General features: G+C 50.3%; 1 protein-coding gene across 1 annotated transcript in view; it reads right to left on the bottom strand.

The window, feature by feature from the left end:
• Positions 1–1,216: 1,216 nt before the first annotated feature.
• RPH3AL (rabphilin 3A like (without C2 domains)) overlaps positions 1,217–15,683 on the bottom strand; it is a gene marked incomplete at its 3' end in the record, with an annotated part of 35,429 nt that continues 20,962 nt past the window's right edge. The window contains exons 6-8 of the mRNA XM_084273067.1: positions 13,647–13,760; positions 13,052–13,207; positions 1,217–1,356 (exon numbers count right to left, since the gene is read on the bottom strand). Coding sequence (XP_084129193.1) covers positions 1,217–1,356; positions 13,052–13,207; positions 13,647–13,760 — 410 coding nt within the window. The remainder of the gene's footprint in view (positions 1,357–13,051; positions 13,208–13,646; positions 13,761–15,683) is intronic.

The raw sequence follows: 15,683 nt of genomic DNA, 5'->3' as shown, positions 1-15,683 counted from the left end.
CTGAGGTGGGGCTGAGCTTCCTGGGGTGTCCCTGCCCTGTGCAGGGTGGCTGTGCTTCCACAGGCTGCTTCCCACATGGAACAAAACCTCTTTCCCTGCCTTTCCCACCCACTGGCGTCTCACCCATCTCCTAAATGCATCAGCACAGCACCGAGCCCGTGCTGCAAAAACCCGATTCCCATACCAAAACGGGCTGCATCTGATTTCTTCCCTCCCTTCCCAGTCCCTTCACCCTCCTTTCCCTATCTTCGAGGAACAGATGCACCCATTCATAACCACGCAAAGGAAAGTGCCTATTTGCCTCTCTGACTGCAGTGCAGCTGGTAAAGCACAGGAGGGAAAATGATGTTTTGTATGAATACACAAATTATCTGGCTGATCTTATTACACTTGAATAGCAAACTGAGAGAGAAAGAAAACATGAAAGGGAAAAAGCATTGTTTGGGCTGCGCCGATGTAGCATCGTTATTGTTTATCCTCTCCAACCACTCCATCATCCTAATCCCACCATCTCCCACAGTGACAGGTCAGTAACAACGATCTGTGGAACAGCGTGACACAGGGGCTGCCAGGAGGAATGCTGGCAGGACACAAACCCAGTGAGGCAATGCCTGGGAGATGGCAGCACCTCTGGATGGCTCACCCACCATTCCCAGGCAGGTCCAGGCCAAGCACCCACTAACTCACCATTATCTGCGTTAAAAGGATTGATGTTACACTGGTACCAATTAGCATCGGGGTGATATCTATATATAAGCACAGGCTCAGTAACTCCCTAACCCAAATCCTCTCAGAGATATTCTTACTCATCACACAAATAGCCCACGGCAGCACTGTGCAAGAGGGAGCACGAGGACAAAGGCTTCTCCGTGCCCTGAAGATCATCCCTGACACAGGACCGACACGTGTGGCTCTGTGCAGGCTCAGCACCTCACACTGGGGATCCCAGCTCACTGAGGAGTGCTGGAAACAGCGCAGAGAAACACAGACACCCTGCAGCCCTCACCTTCAACCCCTTGGAGAGGGGCTGGGTTTGGACCAGCGCTTGTCCTCCTCCCCAGCCTTTCCCCAAGGCAGCAGGGAGGACAGCCCTTCTCTGAAAATTTCCACATAGCAAGCGACCTCCATGCTCCAGAAAGACAGGAACCAAAAAAACCCATGATTAAATACGTGAACTCCACCAGACAATACTTTCTTGAAATAGCTTTCCAATCCCTTAGGCCTCAGACACAAAGATGTCCACGACCGCAGCGGGCTCAGGCAGGACAGCGCGGGCAGCTCCTCCCCGGTGCAGCGGCATCCGATTAGGCCAGGTGACAGCAGCTAATTCCTCATGCCACCACCAACACAGCAACTCTGGCAAGTAGAGAAAAAACAATCACAAGGTGGCAATTCAAACAGAACACGAGTCACCTGCTATCAAAACAGGGAGAATTTGGCAAATTTCCTACTTAGCACTTACTACATCACGGCTGCTCAATGATGCTAATTAAACAGGTACCTCCCAGCCACAGCAAGAAAGATTTATATCCCTAATTTGCATCTCTCAGTTTATTTTTCTGTCCTCCAAGGCAGTGTTTTAATGGCCATGGCGTGATTGCTTGGAGGAGTTTAATTTTGTCTGAGTGTCATTTGAAGATGAAGGCCTGTCCCGTCAGCGGCTTGACGATTGCTCACCCAGGGCCCAGATCCTGCCCCCTGCTTTCCCGCAGCGGGGCTCAGCTGTTCACTGAGATTTTCTTGGTCTCTCGAGCTTGGCTTCACCAGCAGAGAAATAAATAATGCTGGGTTCAGATGCTCTCAGTGATCCAGCTGCTCTCCCCATCCAGGGGCCGGGTATGCAGCACTTTGGGGACTCTTTTGGGGGTGAAGGAGCCTCAAATATATCCAGCGCAGAGCTAGCAGCTGGGCTGGGGGATGTTGTGTGGGGTTTCACTACAAAGCAGCACAGCCTTGCAAAGCAAGGACCAGTCTCAGAGATGTGATCTCTCTACCCAGCTCCCAAATCCAGCCCCAAGAGTCAAACCCAGCGGGCAGCTTGCTCCAGGGCAGCTCCCACGCAGGAGGGGTTGCTCTGACTGAGTGGGATAGGACAGCCAGAGGGGTGATGTACAACTGCAAATAATAAAAAGCATCCAGAGTCCTGTGTAATTACTCAGAGCTCCCTCCAAAAGCAGAAGTCAGGCGCACCCATGAGGGGGAAGGTGTCTGCCAGCACCCCCATCCAGATGGCCCCGGTAAGGCAGCAGCAAGTCCCCGGCCCCAGATAAGAACTGCTTACCCTGATTAGGCTGGCAGGAAAGCTGATGAGAAAGGCAGGCAGTGATGCCTGTTTGCTGCAGTGGGTCAACTGCAGAGGAACTGGGAAGCACCTGGGGCTGAGGGTGGGGCTCAGAGCCTAACAGCTGCTGTTAAACTGATACAGTCCACAATAAAAATACTTTAAAACCATAACCCATCCTTCTTGTCAAAATATAAATACATCGTGTACAGCCACTCACTCCTGAGAGGAAAAACAAGAGGAACAATCCCTCCAAGATCTTACAAACATCTTCCAGTGTCAGACAGGAATCAGTGGAAGGAAAAAGAAACACGAGGGATGCCTTCAAACCAACCCACAGCACCTCTGCAAAGCATGGAAGCGAATGTCTACAGCCCTCTGTCTCAATGGGATTGGAAATCCTCCCTTGAAGGTGCAGCTCCCAGGCACTATCAGAGCAGCACCCTTGGGTGCAGCACAGGCATCTCCAGGGACCACGAGGACAGGCCAGCAGCAGCATGAAACACCAGCCACAGGGCTGGGCTGGCTCCTTTAACGAGGATAATGAGAGGAAAGATTCCTGCAGGGAGAAAGGCCTGGGGCAGGGGTGTATGAGGATGTGCTGGCTGCCTGTGTGCACAGCCACACATCACTGCCAGGCAGCCAGCATCACATTCCCTACTCTGCACTGCTATGGAGGTACAAGATCCTCATCTCGTGGCTCTCAAGCATCACAGGCATTTCTAGTGCTACCTGAATGTACTGCTGATGAGAGGCAACGGCCAGGCAGGAATCTGAATGAGCAGCTCGAGATAAATGTTTTCCAGGAGACGCTTACCTGTCACCCGCCATCTCCTGCCTGCTCAAAGTCTCCTTATTTCACTGCAGCATCAGGCTCTTCAAAAAAAACTTCCCCGAAGGATCCTTCCAACACACCCACCTGTGGAAAGACGGAGGCAGTGACTGAAGAGCAGTCTCCATCCCAGAGAGGAGCAAAGCGATGGGAATGGCGTCAGGAGGAAAACGCAAGGGGTGGGCTGGTGAGACATCACTGCAACCAGCCTCCTTCCCTGGAATAAAACATCATCTGGGAGGGATGGGGAAGAGGAGGGAAGAGAAATTGCTTTACTGTTTTATTTTACAACTAAACTTCAGCCCTCTGCAGAGGTTACCTGCTGTTTTGTGTCACTGCTCAAGCGTTCCAGCCCACAGTCTAGGGCTTTCACTGTCCGATTCCAAACAGATCCAGAAACACGTTGTCTAAACCCCATCAGGTAGCCCATTTGTTTCAGCTCTGTTGAACTGCTACACAAGGGCCCCACAGAGGCAGCACTCACCTTCCCCTCAAACTCCAGCCATGAAAAGCAAACATGGAAACTTGGCAATTCACAGCCAGTGGTTTTAACTCGGAGAGATCCCGCAGTCGACTTTCCTGTATTCCGGCTGTTGTCATGGTAAGCGGAGGGAGGAAGGAACAACGTAAGAGGTGGTTAGTCCTTGACATGCTCCATCCTTGGACTAATGGCAGCTCCCCAGCAGAACAATCCCAACAAGCAATTACCGAGGAGCTTTTAAAATGGGAAAAGCTAAAAGAGATTAAAAAGCCATCTGAAACCTTGAAGCTGAATGCTGAGTGGAAGGGAACGCAGGACAGCCAGGGCTGCGCGTGCCCGGAGAACAATGCGGAGCTGCTTCTCTGTAGGCACAGCTAAAGAGACCCCGACTGTCAAGCTGGAGTGACAAGCCTTGGGGGGGCTGCAGGGACCGTGCTTGACAGAATGACAGTTGGTGCTGCTTTATGCTTAGTGGTTACAACATGGAAAACCTTCCACGTGGGGCTGGGGAGCAGTGCCCCCCACCAACACCCACACAAGGAACCAAAGCGGGTCAAGACAAAAGACAATGTTCAAGCACAGAACTCCCATCACACTCCAGCCACGTGAATCACCATTCTACTGGCTGGATCGTTTCCTTTCATTGCCCAAGGATTTGCAGAGTATCCTCAACCTGGGACCAGAACAAATACTGTTTCAAGGATGGCAAGCAGTGGTTAGAGACAGAGTTTTATTGTTTCCAGTAGTAAAACACCACATAAAACTTGTAAGGGATGGAAACGAGAGCAACAAAATAGTAAAAGAAACCCAAACGACCAGCGCAGGCTGAGCAATTCATAGAACCCTTCCCCCCACCTTAAGCCAATGAAAAAGGCTTAAGGTTGGTACAGGTTTGGGGTAATATTCCAACCAAAGCCACAAAACACAACCAAGAGAGACAGAATGAAGAGAAAAGTTGTCTTTAATAGAAAATATATGCACGGAGCTGTAGATATTCCTCTATCACATTCATATCAGGGAGATCACATTCCCCTGGGCTAGATTCCTTCCCTTGACCCCATGAGGAGTCTTTCCATAGATGATCAAATGCTTCTGGTTCAAACTCAAGTGAAGTAAAATGCAGTGGTAAGAAAGAAAGGTTTCCAAGCTCACTGGTACAAGGGCAGTCCTAAATATATCTCTGAGGGTGTTTTATCAAACCTAGCCTCAGTTAAAAAAAATGAAATGAAATCAAACTTACCACAGTGTGTTAAACAGCCCCAAGAAGCGAGGGTGGGGGTGAAAACATGACTGACCTGCCTGCACTGCCCAAGAAACACAAGAGTTAGAAATGCCACACACAGCTTTAAAAACTCAGTGTAGAGTTTTAATGAGAAAGTAACCGGTTTAAATAAAACACAGATGATTTTTAAGCATCCTTTTTCCTTCTGCTTCTTCTAAAGAAGGCCAGGATGGCTGAGGCACTGTGGTGAGGAGAGTGCAAGCAAGACAGCCACAGCAGGACTGTCGAAAGCTCCAAGGAAAGACAGGACTTTTTTGGTGGCAAAGCACTCCTGAAATCAAAGACCCTACAGCTCTCAGAAGAAACAGCATGGCTTTCATACCAGCATTGCAGTGGAAGCTAACTTTTGGGTTTACTTCGGCATTATCCCTTCCAGAGACGCAGCTGGCTGAGTCTCAATAACCACGGCACAAAGCATCCCTCGGTGGAGAACAACCTCATCCCTTGCTCTCCTCATCACCAAAATTGTGAGGCCCAGATATGATGGTTTCTCTTTCTGCTATCTCAAAGCTCACATCAGCCAAAGGTTTTGTTTTCACTTTTAAAAGGGCAGAAACAGATCACGGAGGAAGAGCTGGAAGGATTTGCCAAGCAACCTGCCATAGCGCATCAGCCGGAACGGCAGTGAGGGAACAGTCCTCTGTTGGCCCATGTCCATTTAGAAAGAAAGTCAAGGATTGATTTCCGATCTCCTGTTAGGAGTGTTCCAGCACCCAAACTCATTTATCTTCATACTGCAGTCATTTGTAAGAGCATATACTACATGTGCACAAAGCGCCCAGCAGCAAAGCAGAACAGAACAGAAGAGTAATAACCAAGGGAAAAGGCTGACATTAACAGGTACAAATTGCCTTTAAATCCATGATTTCAGAGGGAATTTTTTTGGAATAGTTTCTTTCTTTAGCAAAAGATGGGTCGGATTCAAAGCATTTAGTAAAAATCCACAGACTCCTACTTGCCTAGCGTGGGTTTTGCTCAGGCCTTCAAAGATCTAATTGCTCTAGCGATGTCAGGTAATTTGATTTCTTCTCATCTGTCAGGCCTCAGAGGGAAATTGTCCATCCTGGAGAATAAGCAGGAGCAGGGCATGCAGCTTTCCACAGCCTGACTCACGATGACACCATCACCGGCAGCCAGATGCTCAAGACTTGCAGGGAAGAGGAAAAAAAAAAGGCAAAACAAAGGTCCCTTGTTCATGCAAGAGCTGACAAGGTGTGCAAGTGGGAGGAGAATCTGCAGAGCCAAACGAGATAAAGTCATTTGAAAGCTTTTATCTGATTTGGGTAGGAAAAGGCAGCCAGCTAGGCCACACATTGTCCTGCTGGGAGCTGCAGCATGCACACTGCCCATGGCCCCAGTGACAGGGAATGACCCTCACCATGGACACGCAGGACTGAAACTCACAGCAAACTTCTTTAGGTGTTTCTTTACTAACCTAAGTGTCTCCCTCAGCAGAGGGCCACAGAGACAGACTTCAGCAGAAGTGAGCAAATGAGGATGCCCCCACCGAACTCGCAGCAACCCAAACCACAACGATGACAGGAAACACAAGCGGTGACACCCTGGGCCCACAGAAGCCAAGTGCAAATCAGAGCCCCGGTGTCACCCTCAGGGTTCACAGAAAGAAATTCAGCCCTGGGCTTGAGAAGCAGCTGTGGTCTCCTTGCACCCCACTTCAGGGACTTAAGGGTGAACTTCCCTTTCTCCTGCAGACTGCTAAGCCAGGACTGCAAAGTCTGGAGCTGAGCCCAGAGCTGGGCTTGGCAAGCCAGGAGCAGCAAAGGCAGCACACATTTCCACAGCTCCAATGAACACTTTCAACACACACAGGTCTGGACCCCATGGCAGCACCACACAGCACCCCAAAGCTCATGTCAGCACATGAGGGGAAACCAAACCATAAACCAGGTCCGTGATGCAGGGAGGACAGGCAGGTGCTTTCCCAGGTGCCACTGTTGCTAATGCCTGAGCATCATAAAGTCACTACTGGCAGCAGTTGTTTGCAGTGAGCTTTACAGTGGGAGAACACTGGATCCAGGCAAAGAAGCTCCATCATCTCCTTCATCAGCATCGCTTCCTGGTGTGGATATACCGTTTGCCTTCAAAACACACAAAGACAAAAGTTTTGTTTGGAAAGAAGTGATGGGGAGAGACCTGACAAAGTTGTTTTACGTTGCTTTTACATGCTCAGTGCCATTTTAAGAGCTTCCTAAAAATAATAATGAAGAGAACTTCTCTGCATCATTACTCCACACTCTGTCAGCAGTCAGGGCCCATTAAACTTTATTAAAGAAAGAGAAGATGGGGGAAAGAGAAGGGGAAAGGAGGAGGAAGGAGTTGTACTGCTAGAACTGGTGCATGCTTCCCTCAAAGGGCCAAGTCAGACAACAAGCCTCAGCTCTGAGAGGTTTCCAATCCCAGTGACAGCATCTGTGTGTCACAGAGCAGGTCATCCACCTGACCCTCCTGCCCTCCACAGGCCTGGGCTGTGGGCAGGAGCTGTGGCAGAACGCAGCCCCTGCGTGGATGGGTGTAGGTCAACACTGCTCTGCTGCAGTGGGTACACTAATGATGAGCTAAACAAAGCTCATCACTGCAGCAGCCCCTGATGAAACCTGGGGGCTGCTGGGACACACTGGTTCCAGTGCATGGAGTGAAACGTGAGGCTGGCAATGCAGGGAGCTCTGCAGCAGCAGTGGGTCAATACCAACACTGAAGTTACACTGACTCCCAGAGAAAGGACAGGACACACTTCCAGTCACTGCCATTCGAGGCACAGGGAGTCCTTCAAGTTCCTCTCACTGGTCCCAGCTGAAAGCCAGCCTCCCAAGCCATAAAACCTCTGAACATGTTTACAAAGACTCCAAAATCCAGACTCTTAAATTCTATACTACTGCCTTCCTATGCTCTTTCCTTCGTGCTTTGTTTTGAAAGATTACATCAGTTATCACCCTCAGTGCTTTGTGCTAAAGCTGAATAGAAAGTTGGGAGCGTGAGGAGTAAACGTATTGCAAAGGGCAGAGAATAAGTCTTAGGACGTGGGGGCAGGAGGCCAGACAGGCTGTTTGATCAAAGACCAAAGCTCAGCCCTCTGCAATGTGAAAGAAGGCACAAAAATAGGAGTTTCATCTCCAGCAGCAGTCTTGTTTTCAGACATATTGAGGGAAAGAGGCAAGAGAACAAGTCTTTGTCATTCCTCTATTTTCAAGGCAAAAGTCTTCAATTTAAAACTCCATAAAGACTTACAGAAATAGTAAAAGTAATTTATTTTTTAGGTACTCCAGCCTTTATCCACCTCACTTCAAGGGGGACTCAAAAGAGCTCAAAATGTTTTAGTTCTACCACGTGAGGATGAAGAAATTTTAATTCCTCAACCCACGGAAGGGGACACAGGCTTCTCCTGGGATTCCTATTTACAAACACACTGTATCCAGAGTGCAAACCCTGGACCATTTCCTAAGGCAGCCACTACCCAAGCCCATGTTTTATTTATAAATACAGCAGGGCTGTTCAGTGCTCTGCAGCAGCAATGTGAAGAGCCAGAGATGGGTCAAAGCTTCCCAGCCTCGAAGGCACAATTCCATTTCTTTTTCCACTTGGTGGAAGAGGGACAACTTGTCCTCCTTGGCAGCAGGAAAACTCAATCAACAAAGCTTTGCTCAAAGCAACAAGCTTTGAGCAAAGAGGGGCAAACAGTGGTGCCTAAAAATCAATGAGGCAGCTAGTGCAAGAGGTTTGGAGAGGGGAGCTTGGGTGTGGGTGAGGGTGTCTCCTCCCTCCCTGCTTCCCCCCCTTCCTTCCTATCCTGCACCTTCGGTGCAGGCACTGAAGGTAGAAGAAGGAAGAGCAGGGGTTACAAGCACAGCATCCTCGTGTGGGTGCCCACCTACTCTGCCCCACTGCAACACCAGCCCTGGCAGACACCATTGGGCTTTGGCTCCCACAGGCGAGGGAAGGAGCTGTTGGAAAACATCTAAGCCACTTCCTCACCGAGTGCAGGAAAACAAGTCACCTCCCCAAAGACTGGCATGAAGAAAGTCATTAAAGAAATTACTTTCCCATTCCAAGCCTAATTACTGTTAGGACCATTTTTTTCCCCCTCTGTGGAATGGAACAGTTAGACCCACTGAAGCAAAATGTTATCTCCTCACCGCCCCCAAGGGAGCCAACCAGACAGCTGAGAAACAGAAGGGAGGTAGAAAAACCCAACCAAGAGATGCTAATGCTTTAACTTCAAAGATGCCCTGAGAATTTCCTGCCATGAAAATAATGCAGAAAGGCTCTGCCTGTCTCCTGTATTAACGGCTTGCATATTTATGAGCAAAAGTTGGTGCCTACCCCAGCCAGGGAACCACTGAGCCACAGAGAGCAACACCACCTCATTTCTAAACCCAATCAATTCCTGAAAGACAGGGCATAAATCTCCCCAAATGAGGAGAGCTGGAAGCAGCACTCCCTGCCCACCTCTCAGCTCCAGGCCCTTTCTCAGCTCTGCCTCTCCCAGCAAGTCAGGAGCTGCAGCTTCAGCACCCTGGGTGAAGGGCTCAGACTGGACCTGCTGACCTCCTGAGGTCCTTCCAGCAGAGCTAGCCCTGTGATTGCAAGCCACATCATCTCTTCTACCCTCCCCAGGTGCTGCCATCACTGCCTCAGCTCCCAGACTCAGCAATGCCACCGTTTAACATGGCTCTGTTTAACTGCCAGCTGCTGTACCGCTCTTTAAGTATTAATGATTTAGACAACTCGTTGGCAAACAAGCAGAGATGGGAAGACTCGCGCTTGCACTCAGACGTATGCTACTCATTCATTAGCTTATCTTGTGGCTGTTCTTCAAACCTCCTCTTTTAAGCACAAATTAAAGAGCTTTCCCCAGCCCCATACCAAGCTCACGCACTGGTTCCTACCTGCAAGCTGCCCAGGTCACCCACAGAACACCAAAGATCACGGATCTGTTCCTCTGTAGACACCGAGCACCCCATTAACCAGGACCCATCAGCGCAGGACTTGCTACTGCTCTGAGAAATGCCTTTTGCTCTTCATTTACCCCCTGCAGCAGCCAGGTCCAAGCTCAAAGATGTTATTGCCATTAAAAGCTCTCCATGGGCTAATGAAAACCACTGTAAGATACTGATGATTTTTTTTGTTTAGTTCTGCTTAATATCCCCTTCCTTTAATAAAAATGTCATAATTAACAACAGGGAGGGTTCTGCTCTTTTTTTAACAGAGACACCTCTTAACAAATCAGCGGTACAGCCCAAACAAAGTGAATCACCTCCCTAGCTGGGGGCAAGTAAGGGGAAAAAGGAGGATTGTGCTGCTTTTCCTGAGTGCAAATTTCATTCCCTTTAGGATAAAGCATCCTCCCGGAAAGCCAGTGCATGACCTTCCTCTTAACAGCTATCATGTCAGAGCAGGCACCTCCAGGAACCGGAGTTTCAGAAGAAGAAACACCAGCCCCTCCAAAAACGCTGTTTTTGAAAGGGTTTGAAAGCAGGTGGTAAAATAAAATCAAATCAAATTGGCAGCCTCTCAACTCACCAGTCTCTTCTGCAACTTTGGCTCATGGGCTGAGGTTGCCTAAATCCCATCACAGCTCTGACAATGAGTCATTTTATGACAAACCCCAGGCTTCATTATCTGCCTCACCAAACCCCAGCCGGAGCTGGAGCAACACGCTGGAAACCTGCAAACTCTTCTTAATAGCTCCTTGTTTTCCCTTGGCCACACGACCATGCTGTCATCTTGGCCTTCAGGCTTAAATAGCAAAGGGCTATGAGAGCTGCTGCATTTCCAGTACTGCTCCCTAATTCCCTGCCCTGGCCTGGGATTTAAGGATGCTAAAATGTTCTGCAAAGTCACACTTGAGAGCGGAATTAGAGCAGAGGTGAGAAAAAGAACTGAAGAGAAAGTCACCGGTAGAACAACACCTGAGGTGCTAATATGAAGCCAAAATTGCTCCTGACACCGTGTTACAAAGCTTCAGAGGCTTTTGGAAAAGCTCTAGCAGCTCTTCCTTTAATGTTCTGGGTCAGCAGTGTGAACGAGAGAGGATGCTTGCCCCTTACTCTGCTTTCCGGCCGGAGCAGAGCATAGGGACCGTCCCACAGGGACATCAGGGAGATGAGGCACAGAGGCTTTGCCAGTCTGGACATCCAGCACTTGTCCATCACCTCCACTGCTCTTTAAAGAGACTGAACAGCAGGAACAGCCTCTGCTCTTTGGCAAAGTGGTGGCATCCGTGGTGGAAAGCCCTTCCCAGACAGACAGAGGAGAAGAGAGGGGGTGCACTCGCCCCAAGGCTCCCGCTGTTGCACGCCCCAGAACTCCAGCATCCCAGAGCAGGAATGACCCCAGGGCTGGGTTTGTGCATCTGTTTTCACCGGGGGACATTCAGTACTGCAGCCTCCTGCATGTCTGAGCTGCCCCAGCCCCCTGCTGAGGAGCTGCACAGAACACTGGGCGATGCAAGTTGTACCACTATGCAATGCTGATTGCTAAACTCCGCTGTAACGGATCGTGATTGCCAAGAGTTCACCACACAGATCGCAGCGCGGCGGCATCTCTCCAGCCGGGCTCGTTAAGTGCTCTCAGAGTAAACGAACACCGCTGATGCTCACCCCTGCTGCTCGCTGCGCAGAGGAGAGGCCACATCTCAATTACATCGGAGAGAAAAACGAAGTCACTGTTCCCCTCTCCTCTGCACCTCCAAGAGATGAAGATGACAGAGCATACAGCTGGGGCAAACAGCCTGGGCACACCACATGCCTCCCACGCCACACTCAGCTTCCAGCTTCCTCTCCTAGCAGGGACTATATGAACTGGGCTCACGAGATTACTAAAGGTTTCTGGTTTTCAAATGTATGTCCTCATGTCCATGCCTGTCAGTTTTAGCTCTCACCCACCTAGCAAGGAGGGATCTCCCTGGAAGGTGTTGACCTCTTGCACCCAGCTTTGCATATGAGTTTTTCAGCAGGAAAAAGACCTTTTCCTGCCTGTTTGCACTGTCGTGGCCGGGCAGCAGTCAGTGACAGGAAAGCTCCAAAGGGCAAAGCACTGTACAAACACACTGGATGGGTGTACACCCATCCAGACTTCAGCACAGCCAGGTAGCACCAGCACCCAAGGAGTAACACCCACTATCCAGTGCCCGCTTTAATCCCGCAGAACAACTGGCTCATCCACTGCTGAGACAACAGGGAACGGGCATCAGTCATCTCTCAGTCAATGGGGGCTTACAGTAAACCCTGTCCTGGGCAGCACCACGTATAATCCAGAGAGGAGATGGACAGAGCAGAAGTATCACTTTTCTGATTTGCTTAGCAAAAACTGAAATTAAAGAAAACTGAAACCCTCTGAAATTTGGGGAGGGAGGGAAGAGCAGAGAAACAATTTTATGCTGGCTATTTCTGGCAGGAAGCGTGGGGAGGGGGACGGGGAGGGGGACTATGACTCTACTAAAGGATAAACCCGCTCTCTCTAATCCAATTTACGCCTCAGCATGTGCAGCACAAAACAGGCTCAGGCACAAAAGGAGTGGGGGTTCACAGGGTGGCAGGAAGGCTCTGGAGGGAGCGGTGCTAAACGATAACTTAAGGGGTTATTGAATAGATTAGCGGGAACCGCAGAGAGAACACATTTGCATCTCTTTCAGCTGCTCCAGATCAGATGTGATAGCAGCCTCTGCTCTCACAGTCACTTAATTGTTCCAAGGTTGTTGGGGGTGGGGGGGGGAAGTGTAGTCTTTTTTTGCACTGCAGAGTTCTGGGAAGAGCCATGCTTGGCTTTAAGAGCCACCCAGCATTAGGAATGTTTTTTTCTGGTTTCATAAAGCTGTTGCACTTCTGCTTAACTTCAGTAAAAGCTCAATCTGGGCTGCAGGGCAGACACAAGCTCTGGGCTTTCACAGGGGGACAGGCCCAGGCTCCGGCTGCTCTTGGAGGTGGGTGTAGGCAGCTCCCACCCCAGCCGATTACTCATGTTGCAGTATAGATTCTGCATGCGGGGAAGAGGAAAGGAGTGAGCTGTAATGCTGTGACAGCATCTGCCAGGAGAAAAGCAGCAGGGAAAGGTGATCCCGGGCTGCAGCTCTGCCAGGTGTGCCTCTGAGAAAGCTGTGCTTCAAGGGAAGTCGGCCCCAAAAAGCATGGATCTGCCCAGATGGGAGGTTCAACTTACCAGGCACTCTGCCACCAACGTCGCTGTCACGTCCGTCTGTCGGCTGGTCGCTCTGGCCGCTCTCTGTGGCACTGAGGGCAGCCCCCTGCTCGCTGCCCAGGCTGCTGCGGCTCCCCGAGAGGGCAGGGGAGTGGGCGCTGGGTTCCCCGATGGGCGCTGCAGGGACACAACAGAGATGCTGCTGAGGGAGGGAGACACAGGTGCAGATGCTGGGCCAGGTCCTAAGAGAACCACAGCATGCCCACTCCCAGCCAAGCACCCTCTGGAGCAGGGTCAAAACCCAGTTCCGGTGCTCTGCTCATAAAACAGCACCAGCGATTCCAGTGCTATGAAGTCAGGAGCAAGGAGCTGGCTGGAGAAATACTGACAGGCAGCAGTGGAGTGACCCACCACCAGTCTGACATGCTGGTGCTATTCCAGTGAGAAAGGACCGGATCCCCAGCTGGCAAAGCTGCAGAGGTCCTCACCAGATACCCTCAGCCATACCACCATAGGACAGGCACGCAGCTGAGCCAAAACCCACAGCACCAAGAGCCAAACATTCAAGGGCTTGACACTTCCCACCCTCCAGCCATAAGGAGAAGCAACTCCTCACCCAGTCCTGCTCGGTGCTTTCTGCCTTGCAATCCTTTTGACCCTGTAGGTAAAGGCTTGTCATCCAGGCTGGAGGAACTGAACTCAGAGTCGCTCTCACTGTCACTAGAAACCACTACGGAAGAGATCGGGGAGAGGAGACAGACAGTTATTCACAACGCTCATAACACCAAAGAGGGTGCCAGATGGATCCAAATAAAACATGAATAAATGCTGACTCGCTGAGCACATCCTCCCTCTCCAAAAGGAGCCCTACCTGCAGCTCCCCCCCAGCTGTTTGCTCTTCCTCTCAAACATGATGTGCTTTTACTTTTTCCAGATGATTTATAACTCAGCTGCACAAACTCTGGTGGTGCCAGCACCTGAAGCAGATGCACACACCACCAGCACTTCCCTCCCAGCCTGAGAGGGACCAGACCACCCCTGCTGCAAAGACCACAGGGGAGCAACATGCTGAGGGCTAGGTATGAGGCTGGTTCCTGCTCAGCTGCAGATGGAGGGGACTGGCTCTGTGCTAAGAGCATCCACATTTGAGTAATGCAGGAGAGGGGGTTGGCCTCCTCCAAGCCACGTTTCGGGTGCTGCAGGGCCTTGGAGGAGGCTCCGGGAGCTACAAGGAAAACACTAAATAAACACTGAGCATGGCAAATGAAACACCCTGCAGCGATTACATGAAGAACCAGCCTTATTAGCTGATCAGCCACCCAGCAGACACTCACCCCTATCAGCACACTGCCCAGAACTGTATTACTCTACACCCCCAAGGCTTAAAAGGAAAGGGTCGCTCCTCTCCAAGGGGACTGTTGCCCCATTTCAAGGCCACTTATTTTCCTCCTTCCCCGCTCCGAATTCTGGCCCTAATCCTGCTGCATTCCAATCTCCACAATTTCCATAAGAGCTGGAGCATCATTTTCCCAGACAAAACTCCCCAAACTGGTGGGTCGTTTCCACTTTTCCACAGGATTATGCAAGTACTTCTCCTGCTTACACTAGTGTAGAAAATAACTCGACTGCCAGCTGCTCTGGGTGAAGTGAGAGAGGCATTTTCCCAGCTCCCAGGTTTTTGTGATGGCCTGATCTCAGACCAGAAATGGCAGGGCTGAGGAGGAAGGTAACAGGAAAACAGCTACCTTTTCTTTGAGGGATTGCATCTACAGCAGTTCTCAATCTGACCAAGACAGATACCAGCACTCCTGGCAGCTCAGAGACCATTTCAATCAGTGGGCCACAATTCCTGGTGGAAAATCCTGTATTGGCTCATGGGGGATAGAAGGTAGGCAATGCTGCATCCCACAGCCTCTACTGTAGAAAAAAGAAGTCCCAGCTTTTTCTTTATATTTATCAGTATGTATTGATAAGCCCACATTCATATGAGAAATAAGTCCCCTGGTGCTGCTGGGTGCAGGAGGGACACGGGTACCAGTGGTATAAGGTGACATCCATGGGGTATCAAAGAGAGCTGTTGGTTCATCTTTCTGCATCAGCACTAAAATTCAGCTACACATGGTACACAGAGCTCCAAACCCTTTACCACTGCCCAGGGCATGAGGATGGGGGTCCCTCCCCTTGTGAGCACAAGCTGTCAAGCATTTCAGCCGAGGAACCTCCGCAGACGCTCCTGTATTCAGGCAGCAATCTGTACTACACAAAATATTTTATTAAAAAAAAATATTAATACCTAAAATAGCACTTTTCTGGAGTTAACATCTCTGAGGATATTAAAGCTGGCTGGCAGTGTTATTGCAAAGCGTTATCGAAGCTCCCCATGCACGCTGTGCTGCTGGGAAGAGCTGCGCAGCGGGCAGGCTGCCAGGCCCCCTCCTCGCTGCCGGCACAGCCTGCACCCACAGCCATCCTTTCTCCCCTGGGACCTTCCAAAATGGGACTTCTTACCTGCAGGGAAAGGGGCAGGCAGAGAGGGAAGGCCTGTTCCAAGCTGGGTGGCTGCACTTCTGGCTAAAGGGTTCTCAAAGCAAAGGTCTGGCTTTGCAGCCTTAAAGACGGCTTCCTTACCTCCCCAAAGCTCACCAGGAGAAGT

This window comes from Gallinula chloropus (genome assembly GCF_964237585.1).
Source record: "Gallinula chloropus genome assembly, chromosome: 19".
Classification (NCBI taxonomy): Eukaryota; Metazoa; Chordata; class Aves; order Gruiformes; family Rallidae; genus Gallinula; species Gallinula chloropus.
Note: the sequence above shows the minus strand (reverse complement) of the source record. Positions and strands in the feature narration are given on the sequence as shown.